Here is a 27,950-nt window from a genome sequence, read left to right on the forward strand (position 1 = left end):
TTTTCAAGGTAAATGGACTTTAAAGGATGAGAGAACCTCAGACATAATGTATATTATGATCTTGAGAGTTCCTGGCACATAGGTGGAGCTCAATAAACATAGTTTTTATTGTTATGAAGGAGGGGGTAATTACAGAATTTTTAAAAAGCAGTAAGATTTTTGTCTCATTTCATGTTTCTAAGAGCACATGATAATGGGTGTTCCTGGGTTTCATTAAGGTGGCATTTACAGGGTTAATGATGGTGTGCCCTTAAAGCTCTTCCTATAAACACCTATGTTGCATACTAAGAAAGCTCTGATCCTAGCCCTGTATTCACTGGCTTCCTCACACTTATTGCTGCAGAGGATTTGATGGAAGGATAAAGCAACTCCTGGTCCCCAGGGGAGAAGTAATGGAGAATTCCTTTTATTCTTCATTTCTATTCTCCCTTTCCCAATTCCATTCACTTTCTAATTTAATAGAAAAACAAAAACAAAACAAAAGAGTTTTACAGGAAGCTGGACTTCTGCAAGCTAATCTTAGGAGCAATGAGCCACAAAGTTCACATAATGTACATTCACGGAGGGAACATGTACCCTAAAGTCTGAGTTGTGCAGCCTGACCCAAAGGGTAGTCCCTGGGACAGTCTGATGAGTATCTCTGGTGTTTTGTCCTAGCCTGCGGGTAACACGATCCCTTTCTTTGTAAGTGACAAGAGTTTTTAATAGGACAACCGGATATCAGCCAGCCACCTTTGCTGTGATTAAGCTTCATATGACAACCCGAGACTGAGCCAGCAACCTTTTCTGTGACTATGGTAATTGCCATGGATGCCAGCGATGAAGGAGCTGTGGGTTATGTCTTTGGTGTGTCCCCTCAACACCTGTCAGACTTGAAGTTACCTGATGCCTTCCAGTCTTTGAAATTTAAATGACCTTGGCTGTGGATAAGCTCCAGTTCAGTTCAGATAAGTACTTGAATGTAAGGTTTGAAAACATCAAGTCTCACTAGACAGGGCAATCCTGGAAGGAATTATAATAATTGAGTATATCAGCTCACTATTTGTATTCGAATACTTACATGAATATTGGTAATTAGAATCTTAAGTTGTAAGTGCTTTATTTAGTAGGGATTTCTTACACTATAAAATTTCATGTCCATCCTTAGAATCTTTAAGAAAACTCTCATTTCTTTAAAACCAAGTAGATGAAGCCAGAAAACAACCATGTGGACAATTTCAAGATATTGGTCACTGGTCGTGTAGAGGTGAACTCACCATGACTCATTTTGTCTGTGAGCTTGTCATAATCTTGGTTAAAATTATGCAAATTAGGTCAGGCTTTTTGTTGTTGTTGTTAGTGATAGGGCTGAAAACACAGTTTAAGATAATAATATCCTTTGAATCATTCATAATTATTGAGTAATTTCATCTGGAAGGAAATGATAATATTCTTACCTCCTGGCATTTGAAAAGGCTCAAATGTATTTCAAAGCAGTAGACTTGTGCCATACAAAATAAAGTGTTTTTAGTGCAGATTTTCTTAAGACTTGAGCATTACCTTTCACTGCCCTGGGACTATGTGTGATGGTTATGTAGTATAGATTTAGAGGGGGGTTTTAAGACTCCTGTTGACATAGGTAAATAGAATGGTTCCTTGGAAACCATTCAGATGTCCAGGCTCAGTGAAGTGTGCCGTAAAGGATCAGATGCGCAGAACATGCACTGACATCCCAAGAAATGTTCCCTGGAGCCCATGTTCTCTCTTATGGACAGGGCTTTTCTGCCATTTCTTCCAGTCTTTCAAGGACCGGGCCAGAACAAAACCAAAAACTCAGCATGGAAGTTATTTGTAAATTAAAGCTACTGAAACCTAATCCACAAGGCATGCTCTTATAGAAAATTCTCAGTACTCGCAGTGCAATGATAGCCGAGGACATGTGGTGTATATTACAGTGTCCAGGGAATTCAAGCCTCCTCTGCAGTGTGGAGACAACACGAAAGGATAATTTGAAAACGAAGCGGTAGCCCTTGCTCTTCTTACATCTTACATGGACATTATTCTGACCTGCTCTGGGTGGGATAAGGGAATTGCAAATGTAAAGAACAGAGAGAACCGGGCTTTTTCCCTTCCCCCACACCCCCACACCCCACCCTGCCCCAGCATGCACTCAGCATTTTGCACTGGGCATGGCAAAGTCTTAAACCTCACAGAAGAGGGGCGAAGGCAGAGCTGTCCATGGTTAGAAAACAGTGTTCCAACTGCTGGTTGAAAATCAGGTAATAAGAGTCCTGTTAGTGAACAAAACTTATTAGAGGGCTAGCTAGGGAAGGAATGCTATCCCTCAGCAGCAGGCAGGAAGAAATTGCTGTTGAAAAGCTTACCTCTCTGGGGAGGAGTCGGGTAGCCGACTTTGCCAAGCCTCAGGTCTAACCCAGAAGGTCCCACCTCCACCCTCAACCCCCACCCCCACCCCTGTCCATCCCAGCATTGTTGGATTGCTAGCATCGATCTCTGGCTTTTTCTGACCCCACAGTAGGTGAAGGAAAGAGAGCCAGCAAGACTGAGAGCAAGCAAGGTGGAGTATAGGGGTGGGAAACTGGGGCCAGCTTTAGTAGAGGAAGAGAAAAAGAGGTGGGGGCCAGGGAGACCCCGTTTAAACTGCTGCCCGGCAGTTTCTCTTTGCTCTGATGGCCTTTATTCCTTCTAATTGGATAAAATAGGAAGTCACTGGCAGTCCTGCGTTGCTGAGTGTACTGTACTCATTACAGACCCGCCAGCAGTAGAGTGGGGACAGAGAGAGAGAGAGAGAGAGAGAGAGAGAGAGAGAGAGAGAGAGAGAGAGAGAGAGAGAGAACGAGGAGGAGGAGATGAGAGAGAGAGAGGAGAAAGAGTGTGAGAATATCTATTTAGGATGAGGAGAGAAGAAGAGAAAGAAGCCATGAAGAAGGAAGACTGCAGAGGAAGAAAGTGACTGAGCGCAAGAAGGACAAAGAGGAGTGGTTGGGGGTGGGGGTGGAGGCAGGGCGGGGATGGGAGTTACCGCCCCTCCTGGCTCCCGCTGCCCTCGCATCCCTGGGCAATGGTACTGTTTGCAGTGATGCTCAGAGGGCAGGCACCTGCTGCTCTGTAATGATTCAGCCTCTTTCAGCCACTGCTGCGTTAACACGGCAGGATGCTGTTGCTACTGTCGCTGCTGCCTCTCCTGCCGCCGCCGCTGCTGCCGCCGCCGCCGCCGCCTCTGGTCTTGCTTTTGCTTTTACTTCTCCTGCATGACCGTTGTTTTCTTCCTCTAAGCGGGCACCAGCTTCAGACGCTTGAGGTGAGAAACATGCCTTTCAGTTTGGGATACTGGTTTACTTAACGAGCCAGGCATCCGCTCGCTTCCTATTTTAGTCCCCTGCCTTCTTGACCAACCGGGATGGTTTGGAGAAGCATTTGAAAGAACTGGAAAAGTGTCCCAGAAACAAGAGCTCAAGATATTTCGGTACACTTCTATTTCGTAGTTGCTAGAAGCCCTTTTTCTTCTTTTTCTTTTTCTTTTTTCTTTTTCCTTTCCCTTGCCTCCTCCTGAGCTCTCTTGCTTTTGATAATGGCCTTGGACTTGGATGCCTTATCGATTTCCCCCTCCAAGATGCTGTATCATTTGGTTGGGGGGGGCTCTGCATGGTAATGCACTGTGAGACAGGCCAGGCCTTCTGGAGGTGAGCCGATGGAGATTTATTCCCCAGACATGTCTGAGGTAGCTGGCGGGAGGTCCTCCAGCCCCTCCACTCAGCTGAGTGCAGACCTATCTCTCGATGGGCTTCCGGCCGAGGAGCACATGCCAGACACCCACACTGAAGACGGGAGAAGCCCTGGACTCCTGGGCCTGGCCGTGCCCTGCTGTGTGTGCCTGGAAGCTGAGCGCCTGAGAGGGTGCCTCAACTCAGAGAAGATCTGCATCATCCCCATTCTGGCTTGCCTAATCAGCCTCTGCCTCTGCATTGCTGGCCTAAAGTGGGTATTTGTGGACAAGATATTTGAATACGACTCTCCTACTCACCTTGACCCTGGGGGGTTAGGCCAGGACCCTGTTATTTCCTTGGATCCAAGTGCTGCCACAGCTGTTTTGGTGTCCTCGGAGGCATACACTTCACCTGTCTCTAGGGCTCTGTCTGAACCCGGGGTTCATGTTACAGTGCAAGTTGACAATGTCGCTGTGGCCTCTGAACCTTCAGCAGGACCAACCCGGAAGAATCGCCTGTCTGCGTTTCCTCCCTTACTGTCTACCGCACCACCTTTCCCTTCTCCAGCTCGGACCCCCGAGGTGAGAACACCCAAGTCAGCAACTCAGCCACAAACAACAGAAACTAATCTCCAAACTGCTCCTAAACTTTGTAAGTAGAGAGAGAGAGATGATGGTGATGATGGTGATGGTGGTGGTGGATAACAGGGTGGGCGGGAGCTTTGGAAGGTGTTCTCTAGAGGGTCAACTATCTCCTTTGCCCTTGCATTTTTGACTGGGAGGTTTCGTTTGATGAATCATGTGATGGGGGTGTGGGGGAACAACCATATAGACCCCTAGGATGAATCAGTTTTTTTTTTTTTTTTAACAGCAGCTCAGTGTAGCCAGATTAAGTCTGAGGCTGTCAATCAAAAACCACAAGCATCTTCATTCATGCTTTGGATTTATGCTAAATTCAATTTATTTGCAATAATTTTACAAGTCAATGTCTGAGTGTCCTTCATATTCTAATAGGCATGTAACTTCTGTATGCCAGTAGCTATTGTTTGATATCCCCCCCCCCCCCCCCCCCCGAGTTTCTTCCATTCTGTCTCCTTTTAGCTTCAAGGTGCCTGGCATCTCTCTCCAGGTCTTCCTCCTGCCTCTTCATCACAGCTCTGTACTTCTCAATTTTCATTGTTTGGTCCTGATGCTGCAGCAAGTCTTAGGACACTGTGCTCCCTCCTCTGTCCTCAGACCCTTGCTCTACGGCACCAGTCATACTTTTGGTTACTGAGCACTTAGCAGAGCCAGTTTCCTTTTGCTCAGGACAGACTGCAATTCCCCACAAAGGGATTTTCCTAAATTAGTATTTGTCTTCTGTAATCAAATATTTAAATAGATTCCTTGCCAGTCATTAAAAACTACAGGGACCATTAACAAAGGTACTTTATTATTATTATTATTATTATTATTATTATTATTATTATTAAGATGTGTCATTTAACCCATAGTGCTGCCACAGCCTGGTTTAATAACCTGTGACAGAAGAGACTCCATGCTATTACAACAGTACAGAATGAAACACTGGTGTGTACAAGAGGTCATTGCCTTAGCTTTATGATGGAAAGTTGAGAGCTATGAAGCCATGACTGGTCAGATTGTTGCAAATGTCAGCAGGGAGCTTTTTTGGTTACAACATTGAAAGAAATGTTTTCAGTGTCTTCTGTTTCCATTTTCTACCACTCTTTAGTTATAGCTGAAGAGTTACTTAGTAGAAGAAAAGGAAGAGGCAAGGGAATTTGATTCTCATGAATGCATGTACAATATTTTAGTGTTAAGAGAAGCTGAAAGCACAGAACCTGTGATGAGCACCCCTTCAGGTTTCCCTCTGGACTCTAAGGAAGAATAAGACCTCTTCCAGACATTCGTGTGAAGAATGAAGTTGTGCCGTGTGCTAGAGAAACTCAGAAAAAAAAAAAAAACTTGATAGATGCTTGTGATTCAAGATCTTTCGACGTGTTCCAGCTTGAGTGCAAAGGTTTCCCAAGGATGCCTGCTTTTTTTCAGGTGTAATTAGGAGATCCTCCCATAAGCAGACAGCACTTTGCATCTTTATCAAATCCCTAAAGTATTGTTAAAGATCTGACAGACATCTCTGCCTGTGCTGCCTCTTCCCACCTGGCAAAGTGACCGGGAAATAATACCCAGATGAAATGACGGGCTATAAAAAGCATGTGCAGATCCTGCCGAGAGAGGCAGAATTCGCCATGCAGACAAGGTTACTTCTTTGTCTTTATTGTCTTCAACTGAAAGCTTCAGTTAAAATGTGCTGGCATAGGTTGACTTGGCCAGAAAAATTAAGGTAGCTCTTTGGAAAACTCTTCAGCCACACTGTAATTTTGTCATCTGAAGGCCAAAGAAACAGCACACATCCCTGGCTAGGACCCCTTTAGAACTTTTGAGAAATTGGTTTTGAAGGGAAATTTTACTAAGTGTTTTCATAGGCAATATTTCTCTCTCTCTCTCTCTCTCTCTCTCTCTCTCTCTCTCTCTCTCTCTCTCTCTCTCTCTCTCTCTCTCTCTCTTCCCTAGTCAGGGCATTGATTTTATGGCATTAGCAATAAGTAGGGAAGATTTACTGCTGCCTAAAAGCCTCACGGAGGCTAGCTCTGGCCTGAGCGCAGCTGCAGCTTTCTCAAATGTGTCGGACGTAACGTCTGGGAAGCAGTTTTTGTTTGAAAAGTTGGGGGGCGGACAGTTCATTAAAGCTCTAGACCTACGGGGTTGTCTATGTGACAAACATAACTTTTTGGACAAGGTAGCTAAAAAAGCAAGATTTAACATCTGTGAGCTAAGGTGCAGTGGGTCCAGGCACATTTGTTTGCAGACTTGTAATGGGTTGCTTTTCTGTTTTTTAAAGAAAGATTGTAGTTGTTAAATAAAGGGAGAGGGGATTTCTTAGAATGCTGTTGTCATCTTGTAAGCTTGCTCATCGGTGTCAGTTAAGAAAGTTCAGTTTAGCTGTAGAAAGAACTGGGCTTTCTTTCATCATGCAGGGTCTGGCATGGGCTTTGCTCCCGTGGCTTCGGCTTTCAAGTGACATTATTATCCCTGAAACATGCCTTGCCACCGCTTCGGGACTGCAGCCTCCCTGTCCCGATTTCCTCCTGCCTCAGCATATTCAGCATCTCAAGCACAGAGCTATAGCCTTCAAGGTCATCGTCTGCGAAGGGCTAATTGATTCTTCTTTATCCTGGAGCCCGAGAGAGTGCAAGAGTGACAGACATAGCCTTTGCGTCTGCTCTTGTTCCCAAGCCCAACTGACGGCCTTAAGTTTCTATTTTATATATACTAGAATCATTCCCTTCCTCAAGGATTCTGGTCAAATGGTGACGTTCTCTATCTTTGGTAGAACAAAAGACGAAACATAGCATCCATTTTTAATTGCCTGCAGGTATAATATTTATATTAGGTTTCCAAAAGTGAGCATTTTTAATAAGGTGATATTACTTTTCATGTTTTCACTATTGTAAGTACACATCCAGATTTTTTTAAAAAAAGGATGCAAAACTGGAAAGAAGACATCCTTATTTGTATTTTTTATTCTGATGTTTTTCTATCATTGAAATGGTTATGTTTTAATATTAAGCTTGTGTTTTTTATAAAGTCACATAATACTTGAAACTGCTATGTCTCTGTGTTGCTATAGTATAAACCCAAGGCCTCATGTGCTAGATATATGTCCTATTATATTCCCAGTATGAACTATTAATTTTTTTCTTTACCTAAGCTTTATAACTTTTTCTGTCCTCCGTTTATATGAAAAGTATGGGCTTTGGGGAAGTCCTAAGTGCCTATTACCAGAAAAAGAGCTGATTAATTATATTTTACCGAGGAAACTGTTGTACCATTTTGAAAGAAATTACTTTTCGGATGTTGGACCGTACTTGAAAACAGACTCTTGGAGACAAGGATATATTGGTATTTTTGTCTTAGGCCAAATTTATTTTGCTTTGTTGTAAGTCTTCATTGGGTTGCATGAAAAGCTATTGTTGCCACAGTGACAGTTTGAACCCCACCATCTGCAAAAGATTAACATGAGTTGACTATCGAAAATCATCTCTTTCCTTGATTTCAAAGCACCTTTCATTTTTAATTCAAGTGGAATCTTCTTCCTGCTCTGCATGAGAGGAAGGTTATTTTGGAACAGCAAACTTCTAGTAACTTCTCGCCCCCTTACCCTCACGTGTTTAAAATGGAAGACAATAAGAACTGCAAGCGGCTGACAAAGGCCTACAGTTTGAGGCAAATGATTGAAATGATGACTGTAATCCTTTTACTCCAATTCACTAACCTGAAGTATTCAATGACCTCTAAAACAACAGAAAATATAGTGTTCTGGACTCCTGATTTTAAGCAAGCTTGTACATGTACACACATAGGTGTGAACACACACACACACACACACACACACACACACACACACACACATACACACACACACACACATGTCCACGATCACCACTGTTTCCTCCTGTCATCTCATCCCTCTGCTTGAGACTTAAAGCTGGATACTAACTCTAGTGTTTTAAGTGGCATTCAACTAACAATTAAGCAGGTACTTCAACTGGGACCACTTGCCAAGCATGTAGGAATCACATGACTAAAATTGAATTTTCCTCTCATCTTCCTGTTTTGCTTTTATTGAATTTTCTATCAGGGTATTCTTTTCCCTCTGTGCTGGATCATCCATACAGTGTTCTGCTTGCTGTTGGAAACAGCTTGAGATGCCCAGGGTGTGCTGTTTTCTAAGATGTAGCAGATGGCTGTGTGGTTCACCTCTTCCTTGCACATCCCACTTCTGAGATTTCCTCTATATTCCTTTGTGACCTACAGATCAATTTTTTTTCCATCCTGCCTTCTCAATTGTGTTTTGAATTTGTCTTATTGTTATGTCCATGCCATTTGACTTTATATACTAATATGTTACCGAATTTTAAGCATCTCCACCTGTCTTTTCACATGCCACTTTATTTCATTTTAATACTGAATGACATTTACACATATTACAAGCACACATGCAAAACCATTGTCTCCGACTAGTAAAAGACACACGTGTTTCTTGTTAGAACAATCAACTTCAGTGTCTTCCCTTCTTCATCTCTCCTTCTTATCCTTTCCTGTGCTAGATGCAAGCTTCTCCACTGACTCCGCGGTGTACTTGTGCCTGTCACCATGTATGCATTCCCAGAAAATGATTATGTCTCAAGCCAGGCTCCTGACTTCTTCCTCCATTCCCTTTCCTTTTAACAATACTTCAGTGTAGTATCCCTTCAAGGCAGGAAGGGAGAGATTGTACAGATTGCAAAATTAATGTATTAAAAAACAAGTTCTGCCTGTCTGGAAGCTCCTGAAAACCAAAGCTCTAACTCTTGCTTACTGAGCCTGGTGAACTTTCAAGGAAAGCACAGAGTATACCACATCTAGTTTTGTGCATGCTTTTCCCAGTTTGCGTTCTCACTCTGTTCAGTGTTGCCGGTTTTCTCTTATGATTTCCTCTTTTCTCCCCTTCACCAAGGGCACATTAAATGCATAGTGTGTACTCACCACGGCACTTGTCTAGGCTGCCTGTTTGGCAGTGAAAAGCTCACTGAGTGGCAGTAGAAATGGTGGATCTCATGGAGCTTGAGCACTGGTGGAATAGAAGGACTCAATTTGGGCTACAGCTGTATTTTTTTTTTTATACACACATACCACCTCACTCCAACGTTTCCTCTCTGTCATCTTGGCTTGTGGAAAACATCAACAGTAATAACATTTTCTGAAGGGTTTTTAGTTTCTCTGCCCAGAGAAAGGCTAGAATCTGATCATCATTTATGAGTTCTCAAGCCACATAAAGGCCTAGATCCATACACAATTTGTGTGAAGATTGATTGAACTAGACTTAAATGAAGTCAGCTGCTGCAATCTTTATTGTGGTACATTTGACTCTCTCTCTCTCTCTCTCTCTCTCTCTCTCTCTCTCTCTCTCTTTCTCTCTTTCTCTCTTTCTCTCTTTCTCTCTCTCTCTGTACTTGAAGGTTATAGCCAAGTAATGTAGTAGGTGCCTTGTGCTTGTGGCACTGGGTATGCTGAATAGTTTTGGAGATCTGAATCAGTTTTCAAGTTGAGGAAACACAGGATTGGATTGATGAAGTGACTGACCCAAGGTCTCTACACCCAGTTAGTGTCAGTGAAGAAGACTAAGGCTCATGGGATACTATCCTTGCTCTCTGATTTCCCCTCAGTTTTTTAAAAGGTAGTTATAATAAATATTCAATAATATTCCTATAATAATAAATATTCCTATAATCCAGAAAGTTTTTTTCCTCATTTATTCAAATTCCAATTAGTAGAAATTTTTATTATCCCACTACAGGGAATTTTATACCCATGATTTTGATCAGCCCTCTGGAGATGGGGCGTCATCTTCCAGTGACTAGTGACTAGTATATGAAAGAAGTTGTTTTTTGTTTTTGGTTCTTCTTGTTGTTTTGTTTTGTTTTCCCACCAAAGTCATTCCAACTAAAATGTGTCAGTTTTGGGGAAAGAAACTGTAGTCAGACTTTTTCTGTCCCACAAGCCAGCTCCCAAATAACCACACTGAGACTTTTTACTAATTATGAAAGCTCGGGCATAGCTTAGGCTTGTTCCTAACTAGCTCTTACAACTTCAACTGACCCGTATCTTTTAATTTAAGTTCTTTTATGTGGCTTGGTTACCTTTACTCTGTACTCCCCATGCTACTTCCTCTCTGTCTGACTGGCGACTCTCTGTGTCTCCACCCTTCTTTCCAGCGTCCTCTCTGCTCAGAACATCCTGCCTGGCTATTGGGAGTTCAGCTTTCTATTAAACCAATACGAGTGACAAATCGTCACAGTGTACAAAAAAGATTCTTCCACAACAAGAAACTAATTCCTCATTAAGAGCATTGAAGCAATGGCAAACATTTCTGGGAGATTTGTGAGCCAAACAAGTTATTAGGTATTTGACCTGTGATATCCCTCATAACTCTGCTCCTTCAGTTCCCTTCTCTTAAGGCATTATTTTTACACCTGGGTAGACTTGAAATTTAATCCCACTTGTTCATGACAATCAAGAATATTCCTCTGAATGTGCTTCCTTCTTCGTGTCTGGCAATGGTGATGTCCATGTATTGAGGCTTTTAGAGAATTTAGGAATACGGTGAGCGACTGACCTCAGGCTTGAAACATACTAAAGGTTTCCCCTTCTTCTATGTCTCCTTCTCTTCTTCACATTGTCCTCTTCATACTTTAAAGAAACAGTGGTGGTTTGTCTTAAGTTTTAAGAATAAATTTAGGAGTTGGGGATGCTTATGAAGATCTCATATGCAACTGGAGCATTGCAGAGGCATATTACGTAAGGCCTACAGGAGACACTTGATTTTAAATGTCAGCTCTACCCCCAACAATCACTGTAACCTTAAAAGAATCACCTTGGCAACTTGGTTTTCACATCCAAACAAATGGGGTCTTTCTTTGCATTTCAGACTCATATCGGCATATGGTCACAGGTGTGAACATTTCTAGGAAAAAGTATGAAGAGTTTTTCACAAGTAAATCACTTTGCTGTGTCTCACAGTGATATAGAGATTTACTAATGACTTGAGCTCCATTACTGTAAAAAAAGTGACTTTTTCTCCCACCCATAAACATTGGTAGAACATACATAAAGCTTATTACCCTATGGGCAATGCCCAAAAATCCTTGAGTAAGGGGCTTTGCAATAGACAGTGTTATCTAGTAATATACAGCAAGAAGCTGCATAAGAACTACATGTGTACAGAGAAAGACAGACTGAAAACTAAAACTGCGTTTGTCCGAGTGGCTTCAAATAGTGGTAGGGAACACTGTAGAAGCAGCACAAGGAAGTAAGTTCAGCTGGAAAGATCGAGAGTCCTTGCTTTGAAATAGAGCATGTGCTTTCTCTTTGTTATTCCCAGCTCAGATTTCCTAATCCCAGAAGACAGAAATTGAGGCTTATGAGCTATATTTAGTATTTAACAAACCCATGGCAGTAACAGTTTACGTAGAACAGTTTCATATGAGCTAACTCAAACATAGTCATTATTATAATTTAAAATATTTAAGTATATACAATGTATTTGTGCAGATTGCTATACATAATTCATATGTATCTAATATCCTTAAGTAGAAGAGGAAATGATTTTATGAGTAGTGAATAAAACTAGATAGATCACTTAAGCTGTATGGAAAGAGATTGCTGATTAACAGATTTGGGGAGAAGAATGGAAGAAAAAAAAAACCTAGGTCCATGTATAATAGGTAGAGGATTTTGAAAAGCAAAAGTAAGATAAAATCTGTCGTACAAGCAAAAAATAATTCACACACACTCACTTCCACTGTAATGAACTTAAAAATGAAATCTTACCTGGGAGACTATCGATTTCAGTCCCAGGGAAGATAATATTTTTGTGGTACACTTTTTTTTTTTTTTTACAGAGCGAAGCAATTTTGTAAGTGCTTGTCATATATGAAACAGTATAATAATAAGCATAATAAATGTGTTTTCATTTGGTCCTTAATGTAAAACTAGGAAAGTATCAGGGCTTGCATGGTTTGATCATTCTCATTCTCATTACTTCAAGTATGATAGATGTTCTGCAGAAATTGAATTGGCACTAGAGGCCACTACTTACAAGGTAAAAATACTTGACAACCATCCAGATTTTTACCTGGGTATGGGCATTCTTCTGACTGTGCAATGCAAATAGGCAAATAGCTCAAGTGAAACTTGGTGGGAAAGGATGGATTGCTTCCTCCTTGGATAGAGCATTTTAAAATTTCATCAGGAGCATGATGCAACACACAGGATGTGCTGTAGTATTCTGTGGTACATGCTCGAGTATCTGAATGGCCTTTCTTGGGATGGCCTTCTCCTAGCTGTCAGTTCTCAGTACGAAAATATCTCTTCTCTAACTGACAGCCCCATAAGTGAACATTACATTATGTAGACATTTACATAAATGTATGTAGAAGAGGGGAGCAGTTCTAAGGACTGCAGTGGCTAGAAGAAAGCTTGAGAGTTAAGCGGAAAATTGACAGTAGACGTCTTAGGCCACAGTGACATTGGTATAAGATGCGGGGATCAGTTCATTTTCCCCAGCTTGTCTCTCTTCTGCTTTGTTTGTTCTTTCTTTCATAGTTTACACCCAAGTTGCTTTTTTCTGTCCTCTGTGAGCGAATATATCACCATTATTCCATCTCCAGGGATCTCCTTTAGTGTTTCTCCTCTGCATTTCTTTCCCTCTCTCTGTTCTAAGACCAGCGTCCCAGAGTATCAGGGTTATGGAGTCAGTGGCTTAGAGTAGCCGTGTTTTCTTACTGCCTGAGTTGGGAGAGAAAGCCCGTGAGACCCTTAACCACAGACTGGACCACTATTAGCTTGATGACTTTGATACTGCTCTCTTCCTTTGCTAAGTAGCAGGAAGTGTTTACGTGATGAAATATGGTGGAGTCGGAGCAATCAAAGCTCCATAAATAAATGAAATGATAGGAGGATGGTGGAATTGAACTCCTGTTGGCATTTGTTTGTAGTCCCTTGCTGAGCTTCCTGGGTCATAATTGCTTGCTCTTTGGGGAGCAAAAGGAATCAGTAGCCATTGATTGTTACATGATGCTAAGTTTTTGCCTACAAAGCAAATCCTAAGAGTGATGAATGGCAGGATTCACATTGCCACTCTGATGTCCCCTTGCTACAATCCTTACAGCTGGAGGGCATGGTAGATTTCCCATCATGCAGCTCTGAGTCTTTGTAAGGAAAAAAAATACTGTCAAATAGTCAGTCAACACATTGCTGAGAAAGTGAAAAAATATGAAATAAAGTCCTTTTATCTCTTGACTTAACCGATACCTGAGAGACATCTAAATCAATTTCTATTCAATACGTTCAGCTCTGTAGGAACCTGATCAACAGTTTTAACTGGAGCTTTAGGTCTAATATTTATACCAAAGATTAGGATCATTGTTGTAATACTTTGGCTCCTAATACATCTAGAAATCCCCTATTATTCAAGATTGGCAAGTTTTCTATACCACTAATGATTTTTTACCTTGAAATTTACTTATTTGGGGTTGCAATGATAGTAATCTATGACACTTGTCACCACTCTGTTTTTAAATTACATTAAATAGGAGACCTTCATAATGTTGAAACTTTGTGATGGCTTAAGGATAGACTGTAATCTCACTCTAGTCTTCCTACTAAGCAGCCTCAGGCCTTTGTATATTTTGAATTTGTGTTGGGTTATTGTATAACCAAGATTAGGGATTCAGAGTTTGATGGCAGCTTACAGGCAGTACCTGCCAAACTCCTTTAGTACAGAGAAACAAATATCACAGTATTTACCAGCCGTCTTCCAGAATTAGATGATACATTAGTGCATCTCATGCTTTCAGCCACGTAGTAGATACGCATCCAATAATTTTTCTGTAGTTCTAATTTGTAGTTCTCATCAGTGGGGGTTTATATTTATGGAACCTTACAGTTTTGTCCATCCATTTTTCAAGCAGATTTAACTTTTATAAAAGAATACAGTTTCCCTTTAAAAAGGCTCTGCTCTCCAGGGATCAGTGAGCACTGATGAGAGAGAAAGGGAGAGGAATTCTTTGGTTCTCAGGGTCCCTTGGTTTAGTAGGGTGGGGTTGAGTTCCCAGATGTCTTCGTTCTCTGTTGTTACTCTCTCACATGTTCATTGGAGGGTGACAATCATTAGACATTGATCACAGCACTTAATAACCTTTGAACACATAAACACTACTAGATTATTCATTGTCCTTTATGGGCCTTGTTTTGAAACCGATTGTGAAATTTTGTGATTCATAAAGTTGAAGTTATTTTAATTTAGTTTTTATCCCTTGAGTCTATAGTAGTCAATATTTAGAAAACACTCACATTGTCTCATAAATTCTTCTCTAGTGTGTGACATCCTCCCACAGAAGGACCCCAGACTTGCTATCTAGAGAACTCCAGCTGTCTGCCACCTCCCACCCATATGGACCATATTCTCACCAGCTGGGACTCAGCCCTGGATGTTATTTTATTTCCTCCTTCAATTCCTTTGCTCATCCTATTTCTCTACCATAAATTTTCATTCCCTGTATTCTCTACCTTTCTAGATTCTTCTCAGTCCTTGAGTTTTACCTTCTAAATAAGATGTGGTCCCTTGTCTTCCAGTGCCCCTTGCTTGTTGCCTGGACTGTGTTAGGACTTAACCCCGAAGCTGACGTGACGTTCCTACTGTACTGAACAATTTCTAAGACCTAGAGTTATAGCTAATTCACTCCTGTGCCCTGGACAGTACCAAACAAAGTATTCTCTATGGAATAGGCATGCCATTTGTATGGTTTCTTTTTTTTTTTTAAGAATAAAATATGATCTGAAGACATATATTAAATTTATGTGTCTAGCTCTTGCAAAATATATTGAGACAAAATTGGACATTTAAACATAATTTGCAAAGCATGCTTGTGTTGCAATATCATATATGCTCTCTTAAAATTCTCATAACCATGCTTAATGACCTGAGTTCAATACCCAGGACCCACATGGCAAAAAGAGAGAACCAATTTTTGTAATAAAAGAAAGACTTACACACTTACTATAGCATACATAAGACACAAATATATATACACAAATAAATGCTGTAAAACTTGTTATCATAGCCAGGCTTTGGGGTATACACATACACACACACACACACACACACACACACACACACACACACACACACACGCATACACACACGCACACACGCATACACACACGCACACACGCATCATACACACACACACACACACACACACACACACACACACACACACACACAGCACTCAGAAGGCTGAGACAAGAAGATTAGGAAGGAGTTCAAAGCCAGCCTAGGCTTTACAATAAGTTTGAGATCATCCTGAGCTACAGGAGACTGTCTCAAAAAGAAAAGCGAACAAACAGAAGCAACAAAACTTACAAAGATTATCATAGTAATGCAAAATGAACTTTAGGCCACAAAGTTTGCCTTGTGGTATGAGGACTAAAGTCTCATGTCTGGGTCAGAATCCCAGCCTTGTCTCTGATGGGCAAGCCTTCATTTCTTCATGTACAAACACTATTAACTGTGCTTTATTCATGAATCTGTGAGGTTCAAATTAGTTAATGAGTGTTAAACAGTTAGAATCATAATGCCCTATGCCTCATGGCGCTCTGCAAACACAAGCTACTATTACTATACATTTTTAAGATTCACTTACTTGAACTTGAAACTTGGGTATTACTGTATCTGGCTGGACAAAAAGGACGGGGCTTCCAGAGATACGCTGCTAAAGATGTGGACATGTCAGTACTTTGGTTTAGCTTGTTCTTTTCCCAGTGTGATTGGGGTTACCGACAATTCTGCATTGTTCTCAGGAAAGATAGGGACAGTCATTAGTCCGCCTGCCAGTAAGATGAGGAGGCAGTCAAGTACAGAGAGCTGCCATCTATAGACACAGAATGACAGTCACATAGATGCATCCAAATTTACTGCTGTGACCTCTGGCTGCCATAAAATGGTATGCCAACTCAGAAGAAGAGAAGCAGCTTCTCTTAGTTTTGGGAGAAGAGTTAAAGCGTCTCTAAATTCTATAATAATCTCTCTCTCATAGGACAGCAATCTCCTTACCAAGATAGACTCTGTAAACTGAGGGATGATTGGTGCTATCAGTGACAACTGTGATTTTGAAGTCTCTGAGTTTTATTAAGTAAGATCACAGAAGAACTATTAACATTTAAAGATATGAGCGATCATAGAGATAAGCTGGTCAGACTATTTTACTTCATTCATGAAAAGTAAAATGCATAAATGTGCAATAACTGGGCTTCCACATGTATCGCTAGCAAGCAGTAGGAATTGGTCAACCTGAGGGCAGAGGATGGCGGAGGAACAGAGACAGCCAGTTTCTGGCCTCTTACAGTTCAGTGTGCTCAGAGATAAAACACTTGCTGTTCCTTAGAATATAAGGTGGTATGCAGGAAGCATGGAAATACTATGCTTAAGACATTTAAAGCGTAAGCAGACCGATGACTGTGAGGAATGAAGTCAGGCATCCTCAGATGATGGGACTTTCTCTGTCATCCCTGGAAGCATGTTTGTGAATCTGAGGGATCATGGGTATGTAGTGTGCCAAGAAGGGCCAAGAGCAAAACAAACAAGTATGTTGGGTGTCTAGTGAATGGACTAGTTTGGTTGGTGTGCAGGAATTGCATGTTGACAGCTTACATTGGCTAGGCATGCGTTCTGTGCTTGATGTGTATTACCTAATCTTTGCATAACTCCGTGATGTATGACTATTTTCCTTTTCAGGAATTGAATGGCACAGATAGTAACATAGTGTCAATGATGACAGGGATGGTTTTAGTGATAATCTGAATAGAGCGAGGATGTAGGAAGTAAAGCAGAGGTGTAAGCCAGGTCACAGAGACACAATTCCTTAGGCTAATCTATTGTGAGAATGAAATGTTTCTGCACACATTAGTGACTTAGAGGTTGTTAAATTAATGAATTCCTGAATGGCAGCATCATGCATTTATTCAACATGTATTATTAGGTTCTACTAAGTGTTTTTTATTTATCAATGTGTGGAATTGGTGGATTTATGACAGGAAATAACTGTCCCAACTTGCAGGAAATATGCAATGCTTTTTCCCGATACAGTCACTCAGATAATGTCCATCAGTCATCCCTTGATATGACAGAGAAATTAAAATTGCTAAGACATAGACCATAAAGACATTTTAAATTTGCTTTTCAATGATATTTATTATTGCTGATGGACGGAACACTTTGGGATGCAGATCCCTTTTAATAGACACTAGATAGAAACATATACTAATATGTATTGGGGGATCAAAATTACAAATGGAATAACATATTTGGTTTGTATTTAGCCTATTAGGGTTCATAGTCTCAGCATAGGATGTATGTTCCAGTGCACTGAGCACAGTAAATTTCCTCCCCCACCCATTTATGCACAGAATAGTCAAAGCTATGCGTCCCTTGCATCCATTTCAAAATGTGACTTGTGAATTGCAGCTGTTACATGAAGCTTTTGCAGACAATTATTAATGTCATTCTCAATTTGTAACTCGTTCATCCATGTACTTTTGGTGATATGCGCACTTTGTCCTAAGGAAAGGGCCATTACAACGCTAAAGATACTATCAGTGTGTGCACGTGCATAGTTTTAGCTGCTTCACAAAGCTGGCAAATGAAGTGAGATAATGTAGCTTCGCGTACTGCTTAAACATCAGCTATTGGTATCTGGAGTTTATCAAACATGTATGGTTACAGATGGCACTGTTCAAGAGAAGAAAAGAGAGCATTTTCTCATCTAGCTGTGTATTTAAAGTAGTAATACTTAATACCATTAGTAAGTTATTTTTAGAGTGAAAAATGTTCAAGTGTAGCAAAATAACCTCTGATAATTAAAACGGTTTATGGAAGTCGCTTCCTTGCAGAGTCTTTAGATTCAGTGGGTCAGATGGGGCAGGCCGGTGGCCTGACTGTTTTTCTGGGTGTCAGTCTTCACCCTTGTAGGCCACTTGCAGGGGAACAAATGGAGATTGCCAATGTTTCCAACTGAAAATCTAAAAGTAAAATATAAGAGAATTCAGTTGGGACCCATTGACTCCCTCCCTTCAGTTTGTAACCTTGTAAGCAGAAGCAACGTTTTCATATTTTTCAACGCTCCGATTTGAAAGAAAGGGTGGGGAGAAAAACCAACCTTTTCACGTCATTATTACCTCTTTGTTCTGAACTGACCTAAAATTACTACAGGGGCACAAACACTGTGGACACCTACGGCTCAGTTTGTTTCAGTGGAGATAAAGTATGTATAACATGAAATTCCCCATCTCAGTGTGCTAAGCTAGTGTTAGGTAGATCTACATTGCTGTAAAAGCAATCTCTCCAGAATGTTCTCATCTGTGCAAATCTGAAACTGTTCTTCTTATTGGACGTCTTGCTATTTATCCTAACCCTTCCGTCCCATACAACCGCCACACTACTTACAGCCACCACACTACTTTATTTTTGTACATTCAGTTTTGTAAATAACATTAGATACCTTATGTCTTTCTTGACTGGCTTTTTTTTTTTTTTTTTTTTTTTTTGGCAGTGTAGTGCCCTCCAGGTTCATCCATAGTATAGCATTCATGAGAAACCTCTTCCTTTTGGAGACTGAATAACATTCCATTGTATGCATACATCAGCTCCTCCACTTGTCCATCAATAACCACTTAGTTGTTTCTACTTCTAGATTATTGTGAAGAATATTGATATGTTGATATGAACACAGGTGTGACACAAGGTTTTTTTCCCCTTTAAAATGTGAAGTTAAAATAATACTGTTTTTTTTTTCTGAAATGGAATGGGTGAAAATATTTCCCATTGAAGCATACTAATAAATTCAATTTCCTTATTATATATAAATAATTCATTTGGGGAAACCTTGGCTCTGATAGCTCTGTGGATTTGAGATGATATAGTGTGTACTTCCTAGAAAGCCGCTTTAAGTGTTTTTCTTTTCTTCTCCTTTTGATCCTTTATAACCATCCTTATCAGATGCATTCAAATTGTCTGATTGCTCACAAACACATAGTATTTCAAACCAATCATCAATCTCAAAATGAAGTTGCGTCATGGAATTTTTATAAGAATGATCTTGTGGTCCTTTTCGTGAATGATGATGATGATTGGAAGAAAGCAAGAACTACTATGCTGGGTCTTTACAATGCAAGATCTTGGGCCTAGCAGGATGGCTCATGCAATTAAGTGTTTGCTCTCTGAGCCTGGCAACCTGACTTCAATCCCTGGAATCCAGGTGAGGGTGGCAGGAGAGAACTGATTCCCCATGGTTATGCTGACCTCCATACATATGCTGTGGCATGTCTTCCCCAAACACACACACATCGTCTATATACAAATACATAATAATGATAAGTAATAAATAAAATGTAAAAGGTCTCAGCCAAAGATAACTGTCCAGGTCCTATACTCTTAACTATTGAATCCCCAGAGAAAGTCTCAACTAGGATTGCCTGATAAGATTGAGTGTGTAGACATGGTCAGTGAGTTGTTTTATCTAACTGAACTCTTAGTAGTAACCCAGGTTAGACCACAAGTGAGTCTAAACTGGAGAAATGAGTGTAGATGAATGAAGTATTAAGATGATGATGACCTTGGGGCATCACTGGGATTGAAATCCTGGGATGAGCTTTCAGATTATGGAGTCTTTGGGATCACAGTGATGTCATACACAGCCATCTCACCTGGGGCTTTAGAACTGCCATGCACTATATAAAAACTAAATACACTCTCAGATCCTATTGTCATATTTAATTATACAAAGTCTTTTTTAATGTTTTGTTTGGTGATGTTTTGCTTTAGTGTGTTTCTCAGAGTAAAAGATTATGTTTTCTTTGAATTGTATTCTCCAAGATGCCAATTGCTCCAGAAATAATAGACCTCTTCTCCGTAAACCTGCTGGTTAGATAAGCACAGCTTTAGAGATAGAGAAAGGTGAGTTAGGATTCCTTGTTCTTAATATTATCATTATGGATACAATTTATTCTGTAGACAGAAACCTTTTCTTCTTTCTGTATTACTTAACAGTCTTTCTTTTGCTTGACCAGAAGAGAATCCTTTCCTTGATGTTTCCTGATAGCGAATATTTCTTTAGTGTACAGAATAAATGAAAGTATCTGAATTTTGCAAGGCAGGGGATGGCACTGCACTATATAGGATTCAAGTGAGATTTTGACAGCTAGATCCTTGCTGGGAATTACTTACTTAAGCCTCAAAATACCCTTGCTGGCACCCTGCTTATTTTATATTGCTTGAGATGTTCATTATCTACTCCTCATCCAGGGCAAGGATGGGATTGATAAAAGGTTGACATGAAAATTATAGGGAAAAATGCAAATATCAAAAGGGAGCATACAGCATGTGTAATGTGTTCCTTGCCAATTATATGGATATGGACTCCTCCATAATGTATGAGTGTTCAAGTGGTTTTTTGCTTTGCTTTTTACTTTATTATTTCATGCCCCCCCCCCTTTGTGGAGGTCCACTCCAACCTTTCCACACGTGGCCCCATAGCCCAAAAGGAAACATCAAATAAACCGTAGAGATTAAGACATTCCACCTTCTGTAAATAGTGAAGCTTTTTCCTTTAGCAATCTTGAAAAGAAAATAATCAGGACTGCTAAAGCCTGGATCTACTTTGGATTGTTCGCATGCTTAAAGCCCAAATGGCTAACTGTGTCCAGCAGGCAGTAAAGCAGGTAGGTGAAATCAGATTAGAGCCTGCCATTTGGACTTAAGCAGCTTTTCACTGCTGTGTGCTGACATTTAAGTTAATAGAGTGATTTCTGAGGGATTCTGCCCCCACCCCCAATATTACAGCTCATCTGACATTTGGTTAAAATGTATTTCATTATTTAATTTTGACAACATGATTAGAGTTGGTCTTATATTGAGTGAGGGCTTTCAAAGTCCACACTTTTGCCTCATGGCATGTGCTAAAACTCACATGATTTTCCTAGGTAGTATGAACCCTAAGCATGCCATTTGAAAACATTCTCTCTTTTTTTTTTTCTGTTCTTATATTCATTAAAAATTTTTGAAGCAAAAATAAATTGCAAAAGGTAAAATCATTGCCATAACACCTTATTCTTTTCTTTCTCGTTATTGTCTTTCAGAGTTATGTACATTATGTTTGCATCTAGCTGAATTGTCTTTCTTATAATTTGTGTCTTACAGTTTAGCATTAGGAGCACTTTTTAAATAACAATAAATGCTAAAACACCTGAAATTTTTTATGCTTGATTTGTTATAGATAAACCAAATTTCTCTCTCTCTCTTTTAAACGATTTTCTTTTTAAAATAATAAAAACCTATTTTGAGGCTGTATCTCTTTTCACCATAGGCCAGGCCTCCAGTGTACAAACTGATTTGGCTTTTGATTTTAAAGGAAAGGAGAGAGATTTGGAAACTATTAGTCAATTTATTAACGGCCAAACAAATGAACAGTATTTCTATACGGAATTCCAGGTTTATTCTTACCCTGTGCCTTTGGCTTCTCCTTCCCCTTTGATGTTACAAAGACAGTGACTGGAGGTGCTGGTAGCTGCATTCTCTCCCCAGCCAGACTTGCCATCTCTGGAAGCAGGGAAATATATTGCTATTGTTGGGATCCTAATCCTTCCAGAGTCTGTATTAAAGACTTCATCCTCAGTTTGGTGGTTGCTATTGTGAGGCAGTTGGGCAGTGAAGAGATGGGGCCTAGTGAGAGATCTCTAAATCATCATCGAGGACCTGGCCCTGAAAGAGATTTTGGAACCCTGACTCTGTTCTCATCCCCTCTTTCACTTTCTGGCCATAAGATGAATGACGCTGCTTGACTGTGAGCTGTGTCACGATATGTCCCCACAGGCTCCGAGCAACAAAGCTAACCAACACGTATCCGAAACATCTAAAACTGTGAACCAGAATATACCTTTCCTCATTATAATTTGCTGATCTCAAGTGTGTTTTCATAATACAGAGAACTGTTTCATATATCCAGACATTTGAAGTGGACATTAGCTTGCATGCAGAAACCCAGAAAAAAATGATGAATCAAATAAATGAAATGTGGGGGAGGTGTCTTTAAAATTTGTAAATACTTCTGCACACATTACCTCAAGGTTCACATTTGTGCTCAGAAATCATTTGTTAAGGGAGTGTACTCTGATGGAAGATTTTTGGGGGGCTAACAACAAGAAAGTGGATGTTCCAGATAACTTTCTTGGTATGCTGACAATCACATATCTGTAGAAAAGTGATAAGTAGGTCTCTTCTTTATAGTTACATGTGGCACATATTAACTGGCTTGATTTCATCATTCCATATGAATTCACGACGCTACAACCAATCAACAGTTCTCAACCTGTGGGTCATGACCCCTTGATGGGTTGACGAATGACCCTTTGTCACCTAAGACCATCAGAAAACACAGATCTTTATGTTCTGATTCATAAGAGTAACAAAATTACAGTTATGAAGTAGCAATGAAATATTTTTATGGTTGGGAGTCAACACAACATGAGGAATAATATTAAAGGGTTGCAGCATTAGGAAGATTGAGAACCACTGCCATAGATGTATGTGATTATGATTTGCCAACTGAAAATAATACTAACAAGGCTAGGTAGAGTGGTGTGCTCCTATAATTGCAGCCCTAAAGATGCTAAGGTAGGAAGATTGTTGCAAGGCTAAGCTTCTAGGCTACCTAGTGGGTTCTAGATCAGCCCGGGCTACAGAACACTGTGTAAGGACCGGCCTCTAAAAGAAATAAGCCAGTAAATAAAATTAATGAATGAAACCACACATCTCAAAGCGAGAAGCTGGCAAGCTTCACTAAGACTTCAGCCTTTGAGGACATTAGGCAAGATTAGCAGACAATGTACATAGGAGGCTTTTTTTTTTAATTAAATTATTATTTCTTCTCTCAGACTACTTTATTCATTTGGGGTTGTCTTCATGCTGTTTAGTCTTTAGAACATGCACTTGTGTATATGTAATATATATTTGTATGTACAATATAGCTTTCTTGTGTATGTGTGTGCACACATTGATGTGTACGTGTGTATCCTTGACTAGATGCAGTTTAACTTTTGGTCTATTGGGTATTAGAAAGGAGCTTACTAACCAAGGCCAGCTGGTCTTTGATTTTTGCTGACCTTTTCTTTCTTCATCCTTGTCATACTGCAGCACTCTGTTTTATAGTCCCTTGGGATTTTTCACACGATTGACTGTGGGGCCTGACCCGGAAAGGCAAAGGCTGATTTGATTAGGGACTTCTTTCTTTCAGGTAGCTCTCATCAGACAGCTTTTGTAACAATAGGAAAAGTGGTAGGCATTTCCTCCGGATAATCTTTGGTTTATACCACAGGGAAAACCTTTGCCTTCACTAATTAAGGCTCCCGTGGAATATGTGCAGTACAGGCAGTTTCATTACTAATGGGATTATATTCATTTTTAACAGAAATGCATGAAGCAGAGTGGATACACATTATCAATTTCTTGCTGTCTTCTTCTGGCGTGATTATTAAAATGCAAGTTTTTATAATAAGGAATATTCCAGAAGGAGAAACTAATAGTGTTATGAGAATCTTAAGATGGAATCTCTGAAATATCTGTATAAATTTAGAGTGATTTGACTTAAACAACATGGCTAGTCAGCTCAGCCACAAGTGCATATGTACTGAAGTTACACATTAAACTTCCCAACTGGTTATAAGCCATTATGTTATTTAAGTGCTTTCCAAGCTCGTTTTTTATAGTAAACTTTAAAACTTTATTGGAGCATCTTGTCACTTTCTTTCTGACTCTACCTCCACCTGCCTTGAAGCTACAGCTTTGTCTTCTCACTCTCTTCCTGTCCTCTGCTTTTCTCTGTGGTCCAGCATCATGACTTTACTACTTTCATTTCAAATTGATCTCATCGCTCTGCTGTTGTTCCTGCAGTGTTTTCAGTGGAAGAGCATCATATCAGAACCCCCAAATTCAAATTCAGAACCAATTAGTTCATCTTTGAGTTTTTGTTAATAATAGCAACATTCTAGACTAAGTGCAAAGATTCACCGGGTACATGCATTATGATATAATGTAGGATAGATATGCTGTGTGTGTGCATGTGCTCATATGTAGGCTAGAGGTTAGCATGGAATGTCTTCCTGTATTGCTTTCAGTCCTACTTTTTTGTGACAGGGTGACTCATTGAACTGAGAGACTGATGATTGGGTGAAGCTGGGCAGGGAGCTGCAGGGATCCTCCTGACTCTGCCCTCTAGCAGTAGGATTATAGGCACATATAAGCCCATCCAGCTATTGACATAGGTACTGGGGGGTCTGCACTCAGTTCCTTGTGCTTGGATGGTGGACACTTCACCGATGGAGCTGTCTTTCCAGCTCCCAGGAGGTATTTTTATAGAGTTAAAAAATCCACTTGTGTATATAGAGAATGACTCACCAAGCTTATACAAATTAGGGAATGTGTCTTTTACGTTCAGATGAAAAATGCATTATTGACTTTCATAACACTGCTGTTATTGCTTTATACTAGAAAATACAAGCTATTCATTAGTATTATTAGTATTAATATTATACATTCTGATGTTTTTAATGCCAAAAAGTAATGAAAAGACCTTGCAAAGCACTCAAGTCTCCTTGATCTCTGCTTCATAATTTTGAATATAAAGAACTTTCTAAACTAATCACTAATATTAAAGTAATTACCCATTAAATAAAAACAGAAATATGTAAATTATCCTCAGTGAGCTTATATGTTATAGCTAAATTTTATATAAGAATAAGCATATTCATTGACTAGAGTATTTACTTACACTGTTAAACCAGTCAAAGATACATCATGCAAATGTATGTCATCATAAACTATTTTAAAGAAGTTAGATAATTCTACCAACTGCATATTGTCCATCTAACTAATGTAATTTCATACTTATCACACTATGTAAAATAAAATCTTTCAGAATTTTCGATTATACTAATTATTATTGGATAGGTAGTGCTAAGGCTTGAGGAGGTAAATGATAAACTTTATACATCATTTGCTCGGGAAAGGCATCTCCAAGTGTGCTCATATAGAATCCTATGTTCCGGCACCTGTTTAAAACATGTGTAGAGAATAATAATACAAAACAAGTAATTTTAAACAGTGATTATGGCCCTCCACTGCCTCCACTTTTAGCATTTCAGGTTAATAGAGTAACTTACAAGTTGTAGTGTAAATTATAGCTCTCTGAAAGTGATAAGTAGGTTTAGAAATCAACCAAGTATTGAATTTCCCCCCCCTTGTAACCAGCTACTGTAGGGAGATGGCAAGTCTAGCCTACAGGAGGTCTCCCTTTTGGGTAGATGCTTCAGCTAGGATTTCTCTATCATTCCCCGTTTGAGGATCTTTGCATTGCGCTGCATTTCCATGAGCCCCTGGATTGCTGCCTTGAATCATCTGGTCTCCAGTTTCTATACAGCCGTGATTTGAGCCTGCCCCACAGTAATGCTGTCTTTGTCCATTGCTCTATGAGTTGAGGCAAAATTCCTCCCTCTTTAATGAAGATTCTTATGGAAATAGAGAGAGAGCCCAGGCTTTTTCTGCGTTAAAATTACTGTATTGTGATAGATGAAAAGATGGAGGAAACAACTTTGCCTCCTCTTTTGCTCTTTTATCACATGCCTGATTTCAGCTTTATCCTAATGTGCAGGGCCAAAGGGATTTCCACGGAGTCACCATTGGCTGTTTCTATACTTCACGCTGTCTTTGAAAGGATAAATATGATGTATGTGTGCATTTGTCCTATCAATACTGAGCAGATTTGTTTTTTTTTAACTGAGGAGTTACATTTTGACACAAAGGACTAACAAAGCTGCCCAGTTTTATTTTATGAAACATCTGTAATTACTAAAGGTCCAGAAGATGAGTAGAAAGTGATGTTCAATACATCTAATAAAGCATGGCTGAAGCTCATTAGACGGAAAGGCTCATGAAATGTTCGCACCCCAATTTTGCTTGCTCTAAGTTCAGACTTCTTTTCAATTTGTGTGCAGTTTTAGAGACTATGTAAGGGAATTAATGGGCAAAGAGTAGTGGCACTGATTGTGAATGTATTGCTTTAAATACTTACTCACTAAATTGAAAACTAAAAAAAAAAAAAAATTGGAAAATTGACAACTTAAAAAATTGGAGGCAGTTTTATTTGGACCACCGGAAACTGTTCACTGATGCAGCCTTGAGCAGTTGATACAAGAGTGAAGTAATAGAAACCCTAAAAACAGAGGAGAATTTTAAAATTCTCCTGTATTTTAAAATTCACACGAAATATAATTTTAAAGTAGCAATCCTTTCAATCTAGTTACCTAGAATTAGAGAAGAATAATGGTCTTATTATAAGTCTAATTCTATTTCATTTTTTTTTTTTGAAAATTTTGTTTGGTTTGCTGGTGGCTTGGACAAAATAAGGAGGCTGTAGAGAATGTGTCACAGTTTGGGGAAGAGACAGATAATAATATCAATGTCACCTGCTATCTAAAATGCTATCAGTTTCTGATAGCTTAGCTATTTCCCCTAAAGCCTCTGTGGCATATACTACTTTCCTTTCTATTAGTCTAGTATGAGATGACTAGTGTAGACTTTCTCACTGTTTGAGTCCAATTAAGGGTTCTTTAAAGTGCTCATGCCTAGCATTATATGGTGGTCAGGTTTAATGAGTGCTCAGAAGTACTCTCATTATGCACCAGGCTTCTGAAATGAGACCCTGTCTCAATCAATTGCTTTGCCTTCTTCAAAGCAATTAACTTAAGTAGAAAAGAGGTTTCATTGGACTTCTGGGCTTTGGTGAAATTAATTAATACCACTTCACTAGTAGGGGACAAGGGATAGATAGCCGTTTTTTATTACTTTGTATGAAAGACAGATTATCTCAAGGGCGTCATGTGAACTGCAACCATGTTAACCCATGCCAAATGGGTGGCATTTAAATCCATGCATTACTAGAGGGTTTTCTATAACTTCCACAGCTCAGGAGACAAAGTTGCAATGCACTGATTAATTGAGCTGGGTAAAGGCTGGCAACTGAGCATCAACAGCTGCTTAGGTGAGATAAAAATGGACACATGTTTAGAGAAAGAATGACATGGAAAAAGTCAACATCTACGCTCAGACAGGAAGCTAATCTGTTCAGGCAGTGGGGACTGCTCAGTATTTTTCATGCTGATTCTTATACATAAAAGATAAATGGCCTAATGTTTAGCATGCCACCTCATGCCTGCCATGCATACAATCTCAGCACTCAGGAGGCTGAGGAATGAGGATTAGGGGTCCACGGCCAGCTTGAGCTACATTGAAATGTTTTTTTTTTATCTTCTGTTTTTTGAGATTATATATAATTATATAATTTCCCACTTTGTCTTTCCTCCATCTATTATATCCCTCCCTGCTCTCTTTCAAATTCATGCCTTTTTCAATGACTGCAGTTACATTCATATATGCATATATATGTATGTGTATATACATACACACATACATACATAGAATCTATTCAGTCTGTATGTTACTTGTTTGCATGTTTTTAGGGCTGCACATTTGGTA

At 39.8% G+C, this 27,950-nt stretch overlaps 2 protein-coding genes across 17 annotated transcripts in view; both read left to right on the plus strand.

Annotated features, from left to right (window-relative positions):
* Nrg1 (neuregulin 1) overlaps nt 1-27,950 on the plus strand; it is a 200,576-nt gene that overhangs the window by 86,787 nt on the left and 85,839 nt on the right. For 7 of the 16 annotated variants that reach the window (XM_015992780.3, XM_006973939.4, XM_076553545.1 and 4 more), the window contains exon 1: nt 2,910-4,358. The exons of 8 other annotated variants lie outside the window; for them this stretch is intronic. In XM_015992780.3, coding sequence (XP_015848266.1) covers nt 3,692-4,358 — 667 coding nt within the window. In that variant the 5' untranslated portion in view covers nt 2,910-3,691. Of the gene's footprint in view, nt 1-2,800; nt 4,359-27,950 lie in introns of those variants that run through there. One more of the 16 variants, XM_006973938.4, reaches the window with a different exon arrangement.
* Nucleotides 3,155-3,343, plus strand: LOC143269050 (uncharacterized). Its single transcript, XM_076553547.1, has one exon. It carries the CDS (start codon nt 3,155-3,157, stop codon nt 3,341-3,343), a length of 189 nt encoding a protein of 62 aa, XP_076409662.1.

Source organism: Peromyscus maniculatus, chromosome 17 (genome assembly GCF_049852395.1).
Source record: "Peromyscus maniculatus bairdii isolate BWxNUB_F1_BW_parent chromosome 17, HU_Pman_BW_mat_3.1, whole genome shotgun sequence".
NCBI lineage: Eukaryota > Metazoa > Chordata > Mammalia > Rodentia > Cricetidae > Peromyscus > Peromyscus maniculatus.

Bases quoted from the DNA above. Each gene is read 5' to 3' on its own strand.
- LOC143269050 (XM_076553547.1), top strand. From the start codon at position 3,155: ATGCTGTTGCTACTGTCGCTGCTGCCTCTCCTGCCGCCGCCGCTGCTG.